General features: G+C 40.6%; 1 protein-coding gene across 2 annotated transcripts in view; it reads left to right on the top strand.

The window, feature by feature from the left end:
• XRCC5 (X-ray repair cross complementing 5) overlaps window positions 1-16367 on the top strand; it is a 71383-nt gene that overhangs the window by 14337 nt on the left and 40679 nt on the right. Inside the window, exons 7-12 of one of the 2 annotated variants that reach the window (XM_037911994.2) lie at window positions 1227-1341; window positions 2617-2755; window positions 8503-8615; window positions 12055-12117; window positions 13138-13275; window positions 16252-16342. In XM_037911994.2, coding sequence (XP_037767922.2) covers window positions 1227-1341; window positions 2617-2755; window positions 8503-8615; window positions 12055-12117; window positions 13138-13275; window positions 16252-16342 — 659 coding nt within the window. The remainder of the gene's footprint in view (window positions 1-1226; window positions 1342-2616; window positions 2756-8502; window positions 8616-12054; window positions 12118-13137; window positions 13276-16251; window positions 16343-16367) is intronic. The other variant, XM_037911996.2, reaches the window with a different exon arrangement.

Below are 16367 nucleotides of genomic sequence, written 5' to 3'. Positions count from 1 at the left end.
TAAATCTAAAGAACTCTGTTAATACAGAATTAAGGTAGCACAATTAAGCATTAAAAAGTTAAGAAATGTAAAAGTTAAAATTGAGTTTTTTACTTTAACTTAGCCCCTTGAGTGCATGAATTATAATAGTTTTAATTACATGGACACAGGTTTTTAAATACACATGTAACCTAGGTTGTACAAAATGCTATTGAATTATCTTGCATTATTTGATATGACTGTGGCTATGTTTATATTGCCAAAAGGGTGTATTTTTTACAGTGGGATAACTAACATGTGTTAGGTAGTTAAAACCTAATGGAGACAAGATGCAGGTAGTTTTTACTGCATTGTGGCTAGGTGAGGTCAACATTATACTCCCCAGCTGTGGTTGACCTCTCTGAGCTACATAGCTGTAAAAACTACATAGCCTTGTCTCCACTAGGATTTTACAGCAAGATAACTACTATCTAACTGTAAAAGCATGCCTTTGTTGGTCGTGAAGACACATCTTTGTGATCATACAAAAGATGTAATGTAATAAATATTCCCTGAATTAAGACTGTATTTTCAATCTTAATTTTCACATGTTCTGACTTTGAGCTGTGCAACCTTATGCAATGTTGTGTTTTGTAATTTTAATGTACAGTCATTTAAAAAAAACTTTTTTTGCCTTATGAGGTTTTTTTATCTGCTGTTTGGCTGAGAGATATTCAAAGTAGCTGATTTTATCCTAACTGAGCTGCGAAAAGAGTGTGTATTCATTAACAACTTATTAAAAATGTGTGGAGTGTTAAATACTAAACAAACAAAATAATGTTAATTGAAACAGGATTCTTTATTTTTTCATCTCCAGCCCAGGAAACATCTTACCAGTCAGAGGTGTCTTTTGTAATTTGGGCTGTTCAGCTAGCTAAATTACTTAATTGGGTTAATGTTAGCTAACTGCAAAATGCTTCCTAAACAACTGTGTAATCTCTTCTTCCCCATAAGAACTGACATGCTGTCTTTAACCTTAATGTCATAGAGATTTTAGATGGAAAACACCTACTAGGTCATCTTCTCTGCCCCCTTCTTACTATGATCAGTAACAGGAATGTTCTATGTAGTTTATTTTCTAGTGCTTTGTGCAATCCAAGCCAAGCCAGTTGGGCTTCCACCCTTTCCTGAGGAGATTGCATTTTCTGGATTGTTTTATTTTAGCTTATCAAAGAATTCATCTCTCTTTTTTTGATTCTTTAATTTAGAGAGAGCCTGGAGCGTCTTTCAATGTTTAAGAAAATCGAAAGAAGACCTATGGCTTGGCCTTGCCAGCTAACTATAGGTTCTAATCTGTCTATAAGGATTGTGGCATACAAATCAGTAAGTTACTAAAATCACATATTTAAGTATACTTTGGCAGGAGCATAGTTAGCTGCACCTTCATTTTTTCCTTAAAGACAAGAAAATTAAATACCTTAAGCTAGATGAAGGAAAACATTATGGTGAGATTTTACATGCGCAAAAACCAATAAATCTAAAGTTATAGTTCTCACAGCAACCATAACTTTGCCATATTAGACATGCATGTTAAAGCATTAAAGTTAACAATATTCAGAAAGAGAAAGTAATTCCTATCCACAATGTGACATTTAATTGTATAAAATTTACAAACCTGACTTAGGGTGCTGCATTCACATGGAGCATTCCAACTGGCTGTCTCTGAAATGCCCAGAAATAAATGAGGCTTAATATTTTCCTTATTTCTCAGGGGAAATTGTACTTTTTTTTTAGAAATAGTAATAAGGTTACCCTCAATTTGAAATCACATTTGTGGGCATAAGTGTTTTACTTACTGTTGTTACAAGTCACATGTAAGATTCTAATAACTTTAAAAGATTAGTGAAAATATTTTCACTCTTTTTTCAGTGTTTGCTTTTTGCAATTTGGCAGGACCTTACATATAGTCAGTTTCACTGTTCAGTCTGTTTCCCCTATTGTTTGTGTGGGTCTTTCACACAGCAATAAGAGGAAAAACATTTTAAAAGTAGGAAAACGTGTAACACCTCAGCTGCCTATCATGTAAATAGTAGCTAGGCAGCCATGTAGTTCAGTGATACTGAAGTGATTTTGGTGAAATAGAGTTTAACTGGTTCATCACCTGAACCTAAAAATAGGATTCTCTTCAGTATTCTGTTGCTTCAAGGCGAAAGACTCTAATTCAGTAATATGCCTGATGTCTAGAAGGTGGATTTATTAGGCTTGGGTAAGGTCTAATCACTACAGGCTTCCCTTGCCAGCTTCCTGTTTCTCCTCATTTATAATAATAATTATTATAATTATTTGATTATGGTGTTGTGCTAGGCACTATACTAAGGCAGAGTAAGAGACAGCCTCTACCCCCAAAGACTTTACAATTTAAATAGGCAAGACCAGCAAGGGTTGGAGGGAAATGAGAGCCATTTGTTTAATCTGAAATGAGAATTGTCAATATAAGTAGAGCACTAGTGATGGTCAGAGCAGCAAATGCTGTTTATTGGTAAAATGACCCAGCACTTGGTCAAGAGAAATGATTCTAGGAATTGATTCTCATGTTGTGGTGGGGACCAGCCCCAAATGAGATTTAAATATTCCTTTTCTTTCAATGTTGACACAAAGCTCACAGAAGAGAAGGTGAAAAAGTCCTGGACTCTTGTGGATGCCAAGACCTTAAAAAAAGAAGATGTGCAAAAAGAGACTGTCTACTGCTTGGATGATGACGATGAAACAGAAGTTCAGAAAGATGATCTTGTTCAAGGTATGGGTTATTCTGTCTGTGCCCTCTTAAGACATTTAGGCTTAAATTTTAGGACTTGTTCTCCTAAGTCACTTAAGTGTATTTGAAAATCCCACCCTTAGGTGCCTAAAGACGGATTTAGAAGTCCAACTGTGGCCTTAGATTGTAAACTCTTGGGTGTAGGGAGCTTGTCATCTTGTATATCTGTAAAATTCATATTGTTGCCACTGTAGCTAGAGCTGCATGTTTTTTACAAAGACAAAATAATACAACAACAAAAAATGGATACAGCAAAATAAAACAAAAAACCTCATCCTGCAGTTGTGGCTCCTGGTGCACTAGGTCGCACTGCCACTTCATCATGATCAGCGTATGATGGCTGGCGGGATTGCTGGGCCAAACCCGAGCAGTGCTGTGACCCCGTGCGCCAGGTCCAAATACCCAGAGCAGGAAGCCAGGCCCAGCCCTGCAGGACCAGAGCCACCACTGCAGGGTGAGTGAGGGGTGGGCTCACTCTCCAATCCCCACCTCGCCCCAGAATTCCCAGCACCCTCTCCACTCCCCATCCATCCCCTGTGTGGATAAAATGTATAACACGAAATAACACAAAATAACCTCCCACCCCAAAATTATAAAAAAATTAAAAGAATTTCACGGGACTCTAATATTGCAATAATAATAATGCCAGGTAGGAACTAGAAGGCAGTGTAGCAGTTCCCAAGCTGTGCTCTGTGGAGCACTTGTGCTCCGTGGTGGATGGGCTGGTGGAGGGTGCTGACTTTTTTTGTTTCCAGGTGTTAAATTGCATCAAAATATATCTAAAAATATATCAAATACCTTCCTACCGTTATAGCAGTTGCCTGCATGGAAAAGTATGTGCCACAAGGATATTATACAATTGTGAATGGAAGGGGCTGTGGTCTCTGTGATGATGAAAAGAAGGGGGTGTTTAGGGGATAATCTCTCTGTTAGATGTGGTTCTCACCATGAAAAAGTTTGAGAATTAGCTTTACCATTTAGACTAAAAGGAGGTTTGAGGTGCCACAGTGACGGAATGCAGGACAGTCCTCACAGCATGTAAATTTGTGTTTTGCACAGTTTAGTTTCTCTTTGAATGCAAAGAATTCAATTTCTTAGATGAATAAAGGCACATCGTCAACTTGAAATACAGTCCATTTTTAAAAATTTGAGTTAAAAATTGTTTCAAGGGCTATATCTGCTTCTCAGTCTCCCTGGGTATGTCTACCCAGCAAAGAAAAACCCGCAGCTGGCCCGTGCCAGCTGGCTTGGGCTTGTGGGGCTGTTTCATTGCTGTATAGACTTCCGGGCTTGGGGTGGAGACTGGGCTCTACGACCCTGTGAGGTGGGAGGATCCCAGAGCTTGGGCTCCAGCCTGAGCCTGGAAGCCTACACAGAAATGAAATAGCCACAAGCCCAAGTCGGCTGGCACAGGCCAGCCGTGGGTGTCTAGTTGCTATGTGGACACTCCCCTATACATTTTTGAGGGTACACAGTCACATTTTGCTATTTTAAAAAATGTTTCTTTCTCTTGGTGCTATTTAAAAGTCTTACACAAATGGGGGAAATAGAATAATTATACAGGGGAGACAGTGCATATGACTACAGAAGGTCAAGTGCACCAAGTAAAATGAAAATATAGAATTTTTTTTTCTCAACTCCTTTAATTGTACTAATCTTAGGTGTTGTTTGTAACAATACACCAGACCCTCGCTAGAACGCGCGTCTATATAATGCGAATTTGGATATAACATGGTCGTGGCCATGGATCCCAAATTTACGGGCAGTAGAGTACAATTTTTTTGAGTATAGACACGATAAATCGACTGCTGAGCGCTCTCCTGTCAACTCTAGTACACCACCAGAATGAGGAGCACAAGCGCAGTCGACGGGAGAGCGTCAGCTATTCATGTAGCTGAAGTTGCGTATCTTAGATCGACTCCCCGCTGTGGTGTAGACAAGCCCTAAGACGATTGCTGTAGGCCTAGAACGCCATACGAATGTAATGTAATAATAATTTACAGGTACAGTACTGTATTTATCTTTAGAAAGATGTCAAAAATGTCAGGCAAAAGGAAGGCTTACTCAGTGCAGGAGAAATTGGACGCTCTCGAACCACTTAGAAATGGCGAAACCCAGGCAAAGATTAACCGCGATATTTGCATTAACGAGTCCACCTTTCGTGGATGGCTAAAGAATGCTGACAAGCTTGGACCTTACATTCATAACCTGGATGAAGAGCATGGCCTTCAAAGAAAATGAGCCCGTTTAGCGAATGATGCTGATCTTGATTCTGTGGTGTACATGTGGTTTGTGAAAGAACAGCAGAAAGGCATTCCGATCTCTGGTCCGCTTATAGCCATGCAAGCGGAAAAATTCGACTGGGAACTTAATGGCAAATTCAGCAATTTTAAGGTGAGTTCAGGTTGGCTATGGTGATGTCAGAAAAGACACGGAATCTCTCAGATTGCAGTTTCGGGAGAAAAACGCTCTGATGACGACGACGCGCAATCGTACCCTGCAAAGCTGAGGGAAATTTTACAGGCAGAGGGTTACTCGGTGGAACAGGTTTATAATGCAGACGAAACAGGAATTTATTATAAAATGTTGCCTGATAAAACCCTGGCTGTCAGAACAGATGAACGTAAGAAAGAAGGATATAAACAAGCAAAAGATTGCCTTACTTCATTGTTTTGTGTGGATGCAACAGGCAAGCATAAATTAAAACCATTGCGCATTGGAAAGTCTCTCATGCCTCGGTGCTTTCATCACGTAAATGTGAATTGCCTGCTGTTTTCATACAAGAACTCCAAAAATTCCTGGATGACCAGAGAGATTTTTGAACAATGGTTCTTTACCGAATTTGTCCCTTTTGTGCGAAAGCATTTGCGGGCAAAACGCTTAGAAGAAAAGGCCGTTCTTTTGCTAGACAACTGTTCAGTGCATCCTCCGGCCGAAAGACTCAGAACCGGTGATGGTAAAATATGGGTTGAATACTTACCTAAAAACACGACTTCCAAAATCCAGCCGCTTGATCAAGGTGTTATCGCCATTTTTAAGCAGCACTATCGACAGAACTTGGTACGACAAATGATAGAAAGCAAGTTGTCTGTCACCGATTTTCTGAAGAAGTTGACTATAAAAGACTTCTTTTACATTGGCGGCAATTCCTGGAATTTATTACGCACTGAAACGATAAACTGCTGTTGGATGGTGGGACTGAGAGAGTCATTTGGCCATCCGCTCCTGGAAGAAAATGAAGAAAGCAGATGACAGTCTGACAAGGAATTCGACTTTGAGGGGTTTACAGAGGAGGAAGTTGGAAGAACAGACATGGAGTGGATGCAGGAGCTGTGCCAGCAACTGTCCGGGCTCGGGGTAACTGTTCTGCCACAAAATATTGCGTCCTGGATAAGAGGCGACGATGAAGCAGAAGAATTTTGTCCCGTTGTTGAAAGTCTAACGGATGACCAAATTCTTCAGGCCGTACGACCAGACAACATTCCAGAAGCTGAAGAATTGGCTTTCGCCATGGAAGAAGAAGAGGAAGATGAAGTGGACGTCGTTCCAACATCAACTGCGACCGTAGCTGGCTTAGAGACTGCTTTGAGATGGTTTTAGGCGCAAGACGTTGAGCCTATAAAAATCATGCAGCTACATAGCCTTTTGCAGTTTGCTAAGCGGAAGCAGCACAGCAGCAAGAAGCAAAAACAACTCACCGACTTTTTAAAGAAAAACTAGACTAGTTTATTGTAATGTCGACTTTAGATCTCTAATAAAACAACACTTTTTTTCTCGTTTATTGTTTCCGTCAAGTAGGAGTTTATTTTCTAAGGTTTTCTGTACTTTATGGATGTGACATTTACTGTATACAGTAATTTCATTTTAACGCAGTCCCTGCTATAACGCGGTACTTGGCATGGATCCCAAATCCCACGTTCTAGCGAGGGTCCGGTGTGGTAGGTTAAAAATGTTCATACATTTGTGTGATTTTAAGTTGACTGTGTCTCTTTAAGCAGAGATGATGTAGTTAGGAAAAAAGCTAGTAAGTAATGTTAATTTAGTGTTCTGTACATGTTTCATAATTTCAAACTTAAAAAAAATCCACTTATAGGGTAGATTTTAGGTAGGGTTCTCTTCGAATTCCCCAGCATCTTTTCCTGCTAAATTATTGCCATCACTCCAGTTAATTTGGGGACACTTTCTGTTTCCTTCAGTATGCTTAAATGTTTCAGATGAGTTTGTAATGGCCATGTCTTCAGTGAGAGCAGGATTGGGTCTTAAATATGGATCTATCCATGTAGACTTAGTGGGGGGGGGGGGGTGTACATTTATTTGCCTGTTAGTAGTAGTTCTCTAAGATGGCACTGTCCTTGGATCTAAACTAACTCACCTCTGGATAGTTTTTATATTTTGGGATTTGATTAATAGACTTTAAGGCCAGAACTGACCATTATGATAATCTAATCTGACCTCCATCGTAACAATGGGATTTTAGAGAGCGATTCCTGGACCACATCCACATGTTGTGGTTGAGCTACAGCATATTTTAAAAAAGAGGATAGAAGTTTATAATGTTGGTAACAAGGCTACGATATGTTACAATATATTGAAACACTCTTGATCCTTCCTCACACCAAAGCTGCTGCCTGCTTCCTCAAGCAGGGTCAGAACATTCTAGAAATCTTTGAGCATTCCTGACCTCCTTCTGCTGAAGTCCTGATCTGTGAATGCCTGTCAGATACTTTCTTCAGAGAAAAGCAGTAGTAAATAGGTACAATTTACTTTTGATTCCAATATCAAAATAAACTAAAGAGACCAAAGATGTCTTCACCCAGTGGCCTGACGTTCAACTGCAGTTAAAGAGCTCCTGATGTTTCATAGATATTGTTGGAGAACATTCTGTTTACAGAGTATTCTGCACATTGAGTGTGTTTTTTGAGTTTTGCTTTTTCATTTTCTTTTCAAATTCCTAAGGAAGTGTACATGCAAACAAGTTCTTCATTTTGGGATGTTCATTGCTTCTGGTGTTTATTCCCCACCTGAAGACATCATCCTCAGGCTCTGACAGCATCATCAGCTAAACAGAAGCTAATTGTGGTATTGCAAGCAGAATATTGTAACTTCAGATTGGGGAATAAGCAGCAAGAACCAGGTGATATGCTCCTAAGAAACAAAGATCCTGATTTCATGCAAATATCCCTAATAATAACAAGCAAAGGAAGCCAAATACAGAAATAAACACTAGATCAACTAGTCTCTTTACAGAAAGGTTTTTGCTTTTCCATGAGGCATCAGTAGTTCTTTAATATCCATTTTAATGGCACTTGGTCTCTGAATTTTTTGTGGATTCCTTTCTTTGAGTCTCCTGCTGATTTGTGTTATTTTTTGCTATTTTTATTTGCAAGGAGCGCTCATGCTCTTTTCACCGAGTATTGTTTTGTGAGTATAAGGTGTTGGGCAGAGTGATAAGTAAATATTTTTTTCTTTCCTGATATCTGCAATAGTAGGTACATTATATAAAACGATGCACAAGGAGTGTAACTGTTTTTTGTGATTTGCAAATTGTGTCTATGGAGTGTGTGATTATTTTGTTAACAAGAGAAAGTAATTTGATGTAAATTACAAAATTAATCGTATGGGGTATAGCTGTGGGGCATGCATGCATTGTTAAAATATTTAGAGTGCTAATTTCAGTGTAAGAAATGTAGGCCCTTATGCTTAGCAGATGCTCATCTCTTCTTCTCCAGGGTTCTGCTATGGGAGCGATATAGTTCCTTTCTCTAAAGTAGATGAGGAGCAAATGAAATACAAAACCGAAGCGAAGTGTTTTTCTGTACTAGGATTCAGCAGATCATCTCAGGTGCAGTATTGAACTTCTTCCCACTCAATTACTGGATAACTGTTGAATACAGGTCAGAGTCACCAGGGGACAATGATGCTGTATTATGCTCCAGTGAACAGGTGCATGTTGTGTGGGTGGCTGTTATTAGGTGTGCAGGGACAGTTCACATTTGCTGTGTCCAGTGGATCTGGACTCCACATAGATCACTATAAAGGGGGCATTTGAGCAAGGTTCATCGGTGTGGCCTCTGGCTCATGATTATACAGAGCCAGTGGTCACAAATCCTCACGTAGGGGTGGCGGAAGTATTGCAATCCCTACTTTAGCCCAGGAGCTGAAGTAGTGGTTGAAGAAGAAGCTTCAGAATTGCCCCACCCTCTGCCAGTGGCAAGGAAGTGGATTCCTCCTTCTCCAGTCCCTGGATAGTTCCCTGCACAAAATCCTCTGGCTTTGTCCAAGTCTGTGTGTTTATTTCACTGTACTACCAATAGAAGCTCACCAATGTTTGAGAACTCTTGGAAGCTAAGTGTCTTAATTCTAACGCTTTTAGGATTAAGCTATGAGCTGTGGTTTTCCTCTTGTTTTCATTAAAGTAACAAAAATTAAATGTAGTGATTGGTTCACAAAATTAGGGCTCAGAAGCAGTAAGTGTCGGAAGATTATTATATCTTTTAAAAGTAGATACATACACTATAGAGATACATTAAAGAGTGTTTGTGGATATATTCTAACTCTTTTTATTGGAAGCATTCATTTTGCCATGCATCACCATGGCATCTGGGAGCCTTACAAGGCTTAAAATGAGACATTCCCTATCTCAGTAAGAACCAAACACTTTGCCTTCCTGCTATCTACAACTTCGACAATCAGCTAGGAAAGCAGGATTTAATCATTTGGGAAGTCCTGGACAACGAGATATCTTGCCTCATGTTCTAAAAATGGAATATACACATACGCATACACATGAAAGCAGTAAATTTTAAGCTGGCACTACTCTTCCCTTTCCAGGAGATCCCCAATAGTGGTTATGGGCATCTACGCATCCCCCTGGAGTCCCACAGGGCTCAGTCAGGTTGCTTCTTTTATTCACTATCCATGGTGAAGTCATTGGGGGGACCATAAGATACTGAGCCTCAGTGCTAGCAGTATGCTGAATGCTCCCAAATCTACTTCTCTGTCTTGTCAAGTCTCCCAGATGATACAGTGTCTTGACAAAATAGGGACCTGGATGAAAAGCAGAAGGATCATTAGCCATCATCATGAAAAACAGGTGATGCTGGTTGGCAGAGGGCAATACATAGAAAGCTGTCAGACGCTGCAACCATCCCTCTATTGTCCACAGGTGCTCAGCCTCAGTCTTGCTAGATGTGTCCGTGAACTCTTTTATAACAGCAGTGGCCCAAAACATCTTTGACTAGACAGGAGTTTGTGCCATTTCCTTTCACGTGAGAATCTAGTTACAACAGCCCATCCCTTAATCACCTCCAGACTGGATTATTATAACACGGTCTGATCATGTGGGCACCCAGAAAGTAAAGCTTCTACTTTAGAAAGCTGCCTTTCTACTAAGCAAAACAGACCAGTGGGAACACACTGCGCTAGCTCTTCACAGAACTACATTAGTTACTTATCCCGTTCTGAGTCCAATTCAAGATTCTGAGTAGCTAAAGTCCCTTATTTGTTCTAGAAAGGCCTCATCTACCATCTCCTCCTGATTTGTCCCTTTAGAACCTAGTTTAAAGCCCTCCTCGTTAAGTTGATGAGTTGTTGTGTAAAGATGCTTTTCCTCTTCTTGGTCAGATGGGTCCCATCTCTTCCCAGCAGTCTTCCTTCCCAGAACAGCGTGCTATGATCAAGAAAGCCAAAGCCTTCCTGTCAACACTGTCTGCGCAGCCATGCATTCATTTCCAGAATACACATATTCCTGCCTGGGCCCTTACCCTCAGCCAGGAGGATGTACAAGAACACAGCCTGCACCCCTGACTCCTTCACCTTCACTCTGAGAGCCCTGTAGTCACTGCTGATCTTCTCATGGTCAGACCTGACAGAATTATTTGGTGCCCACATGAATGAGCAGTGTGGGGGTAGAGGTCAGAGGGATAGCTGAGCCTCAGTAACCTTTCTGTAACATCTTAGGTGCGGGCTCCAGCAGGCAGCACACCTCCTGGGACATCGTGTCACACTGGCGGATGGGTGCTTCCGCCCTCTCAGAAAGGAGTCCCTGGCTTCCACCACCCTACTCTGCCGCCTCCTTGGGTGCAGTGGCCATGAACTTCCCTGCCTTGAGACAGGTGGCTCCTCCTCCTCAGCCATTGGGTCTGCTCCTCCCCTCCTTTTCCAGTGCAGCATACTGCATGTAGCATATTAACCAGAGAAACTGGAGCAGTTCCAAATACAGGATTAAAGAGGGAATAAACCCACCTTATATCATTTTCTCAATGTACCGAAGCAGCTTTTTCAGTCATTTGCATCCCTCAGGAAAGAAGATCATAAGGCATCTTCTTATTGCTGTTTTTTAAACTTTGATTTTTAATTTATAAGCAATACCATGTAAATCAAGAAATCATAGAAGACTTTAAAATACAGAAAGGAGATGTTGGTAAACCAAAGAAAATGCAGCGACATATATATCTAGATATATGTGATGCTCGACACCATAATATTTTAGCTCCTAAAGACAAAGAGGAAGGAATAATAGTAGATACAACAGGTTGACTTCAAGAACTTCAGGAATGGTGCTGATTTCTGAAGGTTAGATCCTCATCTGGCATAAATTGTCATTGACTTAAATGGGGTTACGACAGTTTACAGCTGCTGAACATCTGCCTCCAAATCTACATCCAGGAGCCTTATTATCCACACGTTCAAAGATTTTTAACATACTGAAGAGAACCAGTACCAGGCATACTTCAATCTTGTCTGTAACTTTCTAAATAGTATTAAATAACATGTAGAACTGTTCACCCCAAGACAAATGTTCCATGAGCCCAGTATTTCATTTCTTTATTGCCCATTCATACCTAGCAATGGCTACCAGATATCCTGGAATTTGTTAGTTCAAGTCTGATCTCAGATCTGAGAATTTTGCCAGGTTGTAAAAGCAAAATGTGGATGCTGAATCGTATCTGTCCCAGTGAAGTGTAATTTTCCCTTTGGCAACCACTGCCACTCTCCATACAGACTAATAAGGCTAGTGCAGCACCTTCCAAACATCATTTGATAGGATGGCAGTTCTCTGATGAATACTGCAAAATATGAGTAGTGTTCCACGTTGTGTGGTAAATGGAAACAGAGCCACGTATAAGTTTTATGGCTACCGTACATAGTAATTAAATGCTCTGGCCTTACATGTGGGTATTATGTTTGTTTGTTCTAGTGTAGAATTAATTAGTTGGTACAATTAAAAATGACATTTGTTTTAGATCAAAACTAATAATTTTAGAAACTCTAATTTATAGATCCAGAGGCATCACTACATGGGCAACCAGGTTCTGAAGGTCTTTGCAGCAAAAGATGATGAGGTAAGATAAATTAATTTTAAGTTGAGTGGGGGCTCACTGTGAATTAATGGTAATGAGTCTGGCGGTAATGATGGTGTAGGGGTCCTTTGGTGTTACTAAAACAAATACATTCTTCACTATGCAACTTACAAAGGTCCAGATCCAGCTCTCATAGAGGTCAATGGGAGCTGAATTGAGCCCAAAATGAATATCATGTGTCCAATCAGAAATGAGAAATTTGTAAGTTTCACTGTTGTTTGTTTATACCTGGAAAGGCTACAAGTGTTTGTAAATGGTGGCTTGATTTTATGCGGATCATTGTATCTCAGACTGTCTCATGGGAATGCAAAGTGTGGTTTGTATTTTTTTCAAAGTTTGAAATGTTGCAAGCTGATGTAAAACCTCAGCAGAAAAAAATACAGAGGCAGTCAGCAAGGTTTCTTTCCCTTCAAGGGCTAATGATTATGAGGAAAAAGGAAAATAAATTACTATAACCAGAAAAGGAGCCAAAACTCTCCAACTTGGGTTTCAAGCAAGCCTTATTACTTCCTAGCAGCCATTTTATAGTCCTCCCTCTGAACATCTGTGCAAGAGGACAGGGAACCTGACTTGAGGTTTAACCTTTTGTTCACTGGTGACTATGTAATACCCCTGCACTCAGTCTCTCTCACATTTAAAATGAAATCTGGGTCTACTCTCAACATTCAAGAAAATAGGAACTTCAAAAACAAAGCCCTGAAAGTACCATTTCTTCTTTCCTTTCTATCCTGCAGTTTCACTTAGAACCTTTTCCATGTTTGTTTTGAAATGGTGATATGTACAGGATCTAAAGATAGTCCCTACTTTTTAATATATCCACTGTCGTGACCAGATTTGAACTGTGCCTATTGCTGTGTCTTTTGGAGGTAAAAGGTGGTGTTTAAGTCAAGCTGCTGACTAAAAGTGGAGAGGTCCTCGCCAGTGCTTTTGGATTCAGTGTGAAAGTTGGTCTGAATAGCTTTTAACGAGGGCTTGTATGAACTTGCAGCTCTTTCTTGACAGGCTGCAGCAGTTGCTCTTTCTGCCCTGATTCATGCTTTGGATGAGTTGGATGTGGTGGCCATAGTGCGTTATGCTTATGACAGAAGATCTAATCCTCAGGTTGGCGTAGCCTTTCCACGTATCAAGGATGCATATGAGGTAACATTTTGACCTTATATAATGCCTTTCTTCAGAGAGTCTCTAAATCCATTGTTTGCAAACATTAATTTATGAAGTTTTACAACAAAGCAAATTACATATGAGTTTGCAGTATGATAAGGCAGGAAAAGAGGCCAGCGTGATTTTGGGTTGGACACAGAGACATCAAGACACAGAGCAAGGAGATAATTTTGTTTTACTATAAATCTGTGATGAGCCCATATCTGGACTATTGCAGTCATTTCTGGGCATCTAAATACCAACAAAATACTAAGAAATTGGGAATTCTGAGCAGCTAGTTAAAATCATTAAGATGCTGGAAGAAATAATTGAGACTAGAACCAGTAGAGCTCTGCTAGAAATGTTGTTAACTCTTGCTATATCCCCCCCCCCCCCCCCCCCGGCCCCAGAATCTGTGAAATTTGGGGGGAGATTTGAAGGGTTTGGGATATTCTTTAGGGTGAACTCACTGCAAGTGCACATGGTAGAACAAAACGGTATGTTTAAACGTGTGTCTTTATTGTATAGTTTTAATAATAATGACTTTTATTTTACCCTATCTTATTTTTAAAAATGTCCCCCTCACCTCTCTGACATCTGTCTTCCCCCCAGATCTTTGAATTCCCCCATATCATTGGTTCTCAACCTTTTCCGTACCATGAACCTCTTATAACTGAAAAATGTTTCAGGACCTCATTGCTATCCTAGCTATAAAGAAAGGGAGGTGTCCATGAACCTGCTAGAACTTGTTCGCAGCCCCTGGTTGAAAACCCATGCTCTAGATCTTCAGTCAGACATTTGATTTTCTTTTCATAGCAAAGCAATCAAGAAGGGAGGGGACAAGAAAAAACATTCAGTATTTGCAACTTTAAAAGTTGTGGTCAGATTGTTCACTGACTTATACTCCATGTAGCGCTATAGGATGCATGTTAATGCAGAATGTGGGTCTAATAGCTGTCAAAAGGGTTTTCAGACATGTCTCGCTGCACTGAATAAAGCACATGAGTGGGAAGTTTGTGCTAAAGTAATCAGTAGTGAAATAGTTGACATTTAATGTTGTTGTCATTAAGTTTTTTATTTGACATCCCATTGAATTGAATGGGGGCTGGACTTGAAGACTTGCGTGTCGTAGGTGGTCGATAAATCTATCACCACTGTTCCGGTTTTTAGATTCCACTGGAAGCCAGCCTCAGCGTGACTAGTAATGACAAGATCCTGGTTGTAGCAACTCCATCCTGATCTGAAACCAGCCTGTTCCTTTGGCAGGGTGGCCTCAAAGATGGAGTGAGATGGACCAGTAAGACCCTCTCCATTAACTTGCAAATTGTGGAGAGGAGTGCCTTTGGGTGATGGCTGGTGGCATCATTTGTTGGTTTCCCATGTTTGAGGAGGGTAATGACTACAACCTTAAATCAGCTTTTTGGGATCTTTATCTTGAATGTAATGCAGGGACTAGGTCTGTGAACCTTGGTTGTCCGTTTGGTTCCAAATTCTTAAGGAATTTGTGGTAAATATGGGCCTTGCCAGCAGCTTTTCCACTTCTAATGGCCATGAGGGCCTTGTTTATTTCTTCTTTAATATATGGGAATGATAGCGGTAGAGTGGCAGGGCTTTGTGAGACATTTAGAAAGACCTCTTTCTGACCCTTCTGTCTAGTCATCTTGTCAGTTCTGGTCTTCAAGTTATGGAGAAGGTGTGAGACAACAGCACTGGCCATCGCTTTTGATTAGTGGTGTTTTACTAATCAGCAGCTCCAAGTTTATGGTGTGCCCAAGCTTTATGACTGGAGTGGGTGAACTCAAGACTCCCCACTGTCTAGTTCCGGGGTCGGCAACCTTCGGCACGCCAGCCCACGCTACTTCCTGTAGCTCCCATTGGCTGGGAATGGCGAACCGCGGCCGCTGGGAGCTGCAGGCCACTGTGCAAATGTAAACAACCTGTCTCGTGGCCCGCCAGTGGATTACCCTGGTAGGCCGCAGGTTGCCCACCACTGGTCAAGATAATACTTAGTCCTGCCATGAGTGCAGGGGACTAGATTACCTCTTGAGGTCCCTTCCAGTCCTATGATTCTATGACTTCTCAAGGTCCCTCGCAGCCCTACATTTCTATGATTCTACATTTTCTTTATTTCATGTCTCTCAGAGATATTGTTTGAGTTAGTCTATAGACTCTGGAAGATAGTGCCGGATTGTTTCACATTGCATTTGGGAAGGTTTCCTTTGAAACTAGAAGGGCTAGAAATGTAGTTTTTTAAAAAAAATGAATGCTTTACATTACACACACCCGCACCCACACATTGAAATACAAAAAAATCCCCAGTGAGCCCCTAAAAGCTGTACAGTATTGCAGAATTTCTGCAGCATATGTCTCCAGTGATCTTACTTGCAAGAGACTGTTCAGAGAGCTAAATATGTATAGTTTGGCTAAGCAGTGACTACGGTGGGGGTGGACATAAGTCTTTGTATTTTTAAAGGGTATAAACATCAAGGATGGAAAAGAATTATTTCGGGTGCCCTGAGCTGGAGGAGGTATATGAATAAACAAAATTTAGGCAGGGAATGTCAAAAACAGCTTTTTCTGATGGTAAGATGGAGTCGGCTACAGAGCAGTCTCTCACGGGCAGTGATGAAAGCTCCATTGCATGGCATATTTAAAGCTGGTCTGGACAGAGCTGTAGGCAACAATCCTAAACTAGCAGGATGATGGACCAGGTGAGCCAGTAAGTCTCATAAATGGCTAGAGCATTACTGACCCAATTTTTTTTAATCATCCTGATATTGGTGAAAGTAATAATTATGTTAAATATTGTACTTAACATTTGTATTGTACCACAGTTTTTAGTAAATCAGACTATTTCACTTTGTACAGTTTCTAGATTTCTGATTTCCTTATACTTCTGCTGCCCTTACTTCTGGGACTAACTTTGAATTTTCACTTCAAGTTCACTTTCTTCTCTCTTGTTTTTCCCCCCCTTAGTGTCTGATATATGTGCAGTTACCCTACATGGAGGACTTACGACAATACATGTTTTCCTCTTTGAAAAACAATAAAAAGTACACTCCTACAGGTGAGTTAGGTCCTTACTGATTGGC

The sequence above is a fragment of the Chelonia mydas genome, chromosome 11 (assembly GCF_015237465.2).
Source record: "Chelonia mydas isolate rCheMyd1 chromosome 11, rCheMyd1.pri.v2, whole genome shotgun sequence".
Taxonomy (NCBI): domain Eukaryota; kingdom Metazoa; phylum Chordata; order Testudines; family Cheloniidae; genus Chelonia; species Chelonia mydas.
The sequence above is the reverse complement of the archived record's forward strand: the minus strand, read 5'-3'. Positions and strand labels throughout refer to the sequence as shown.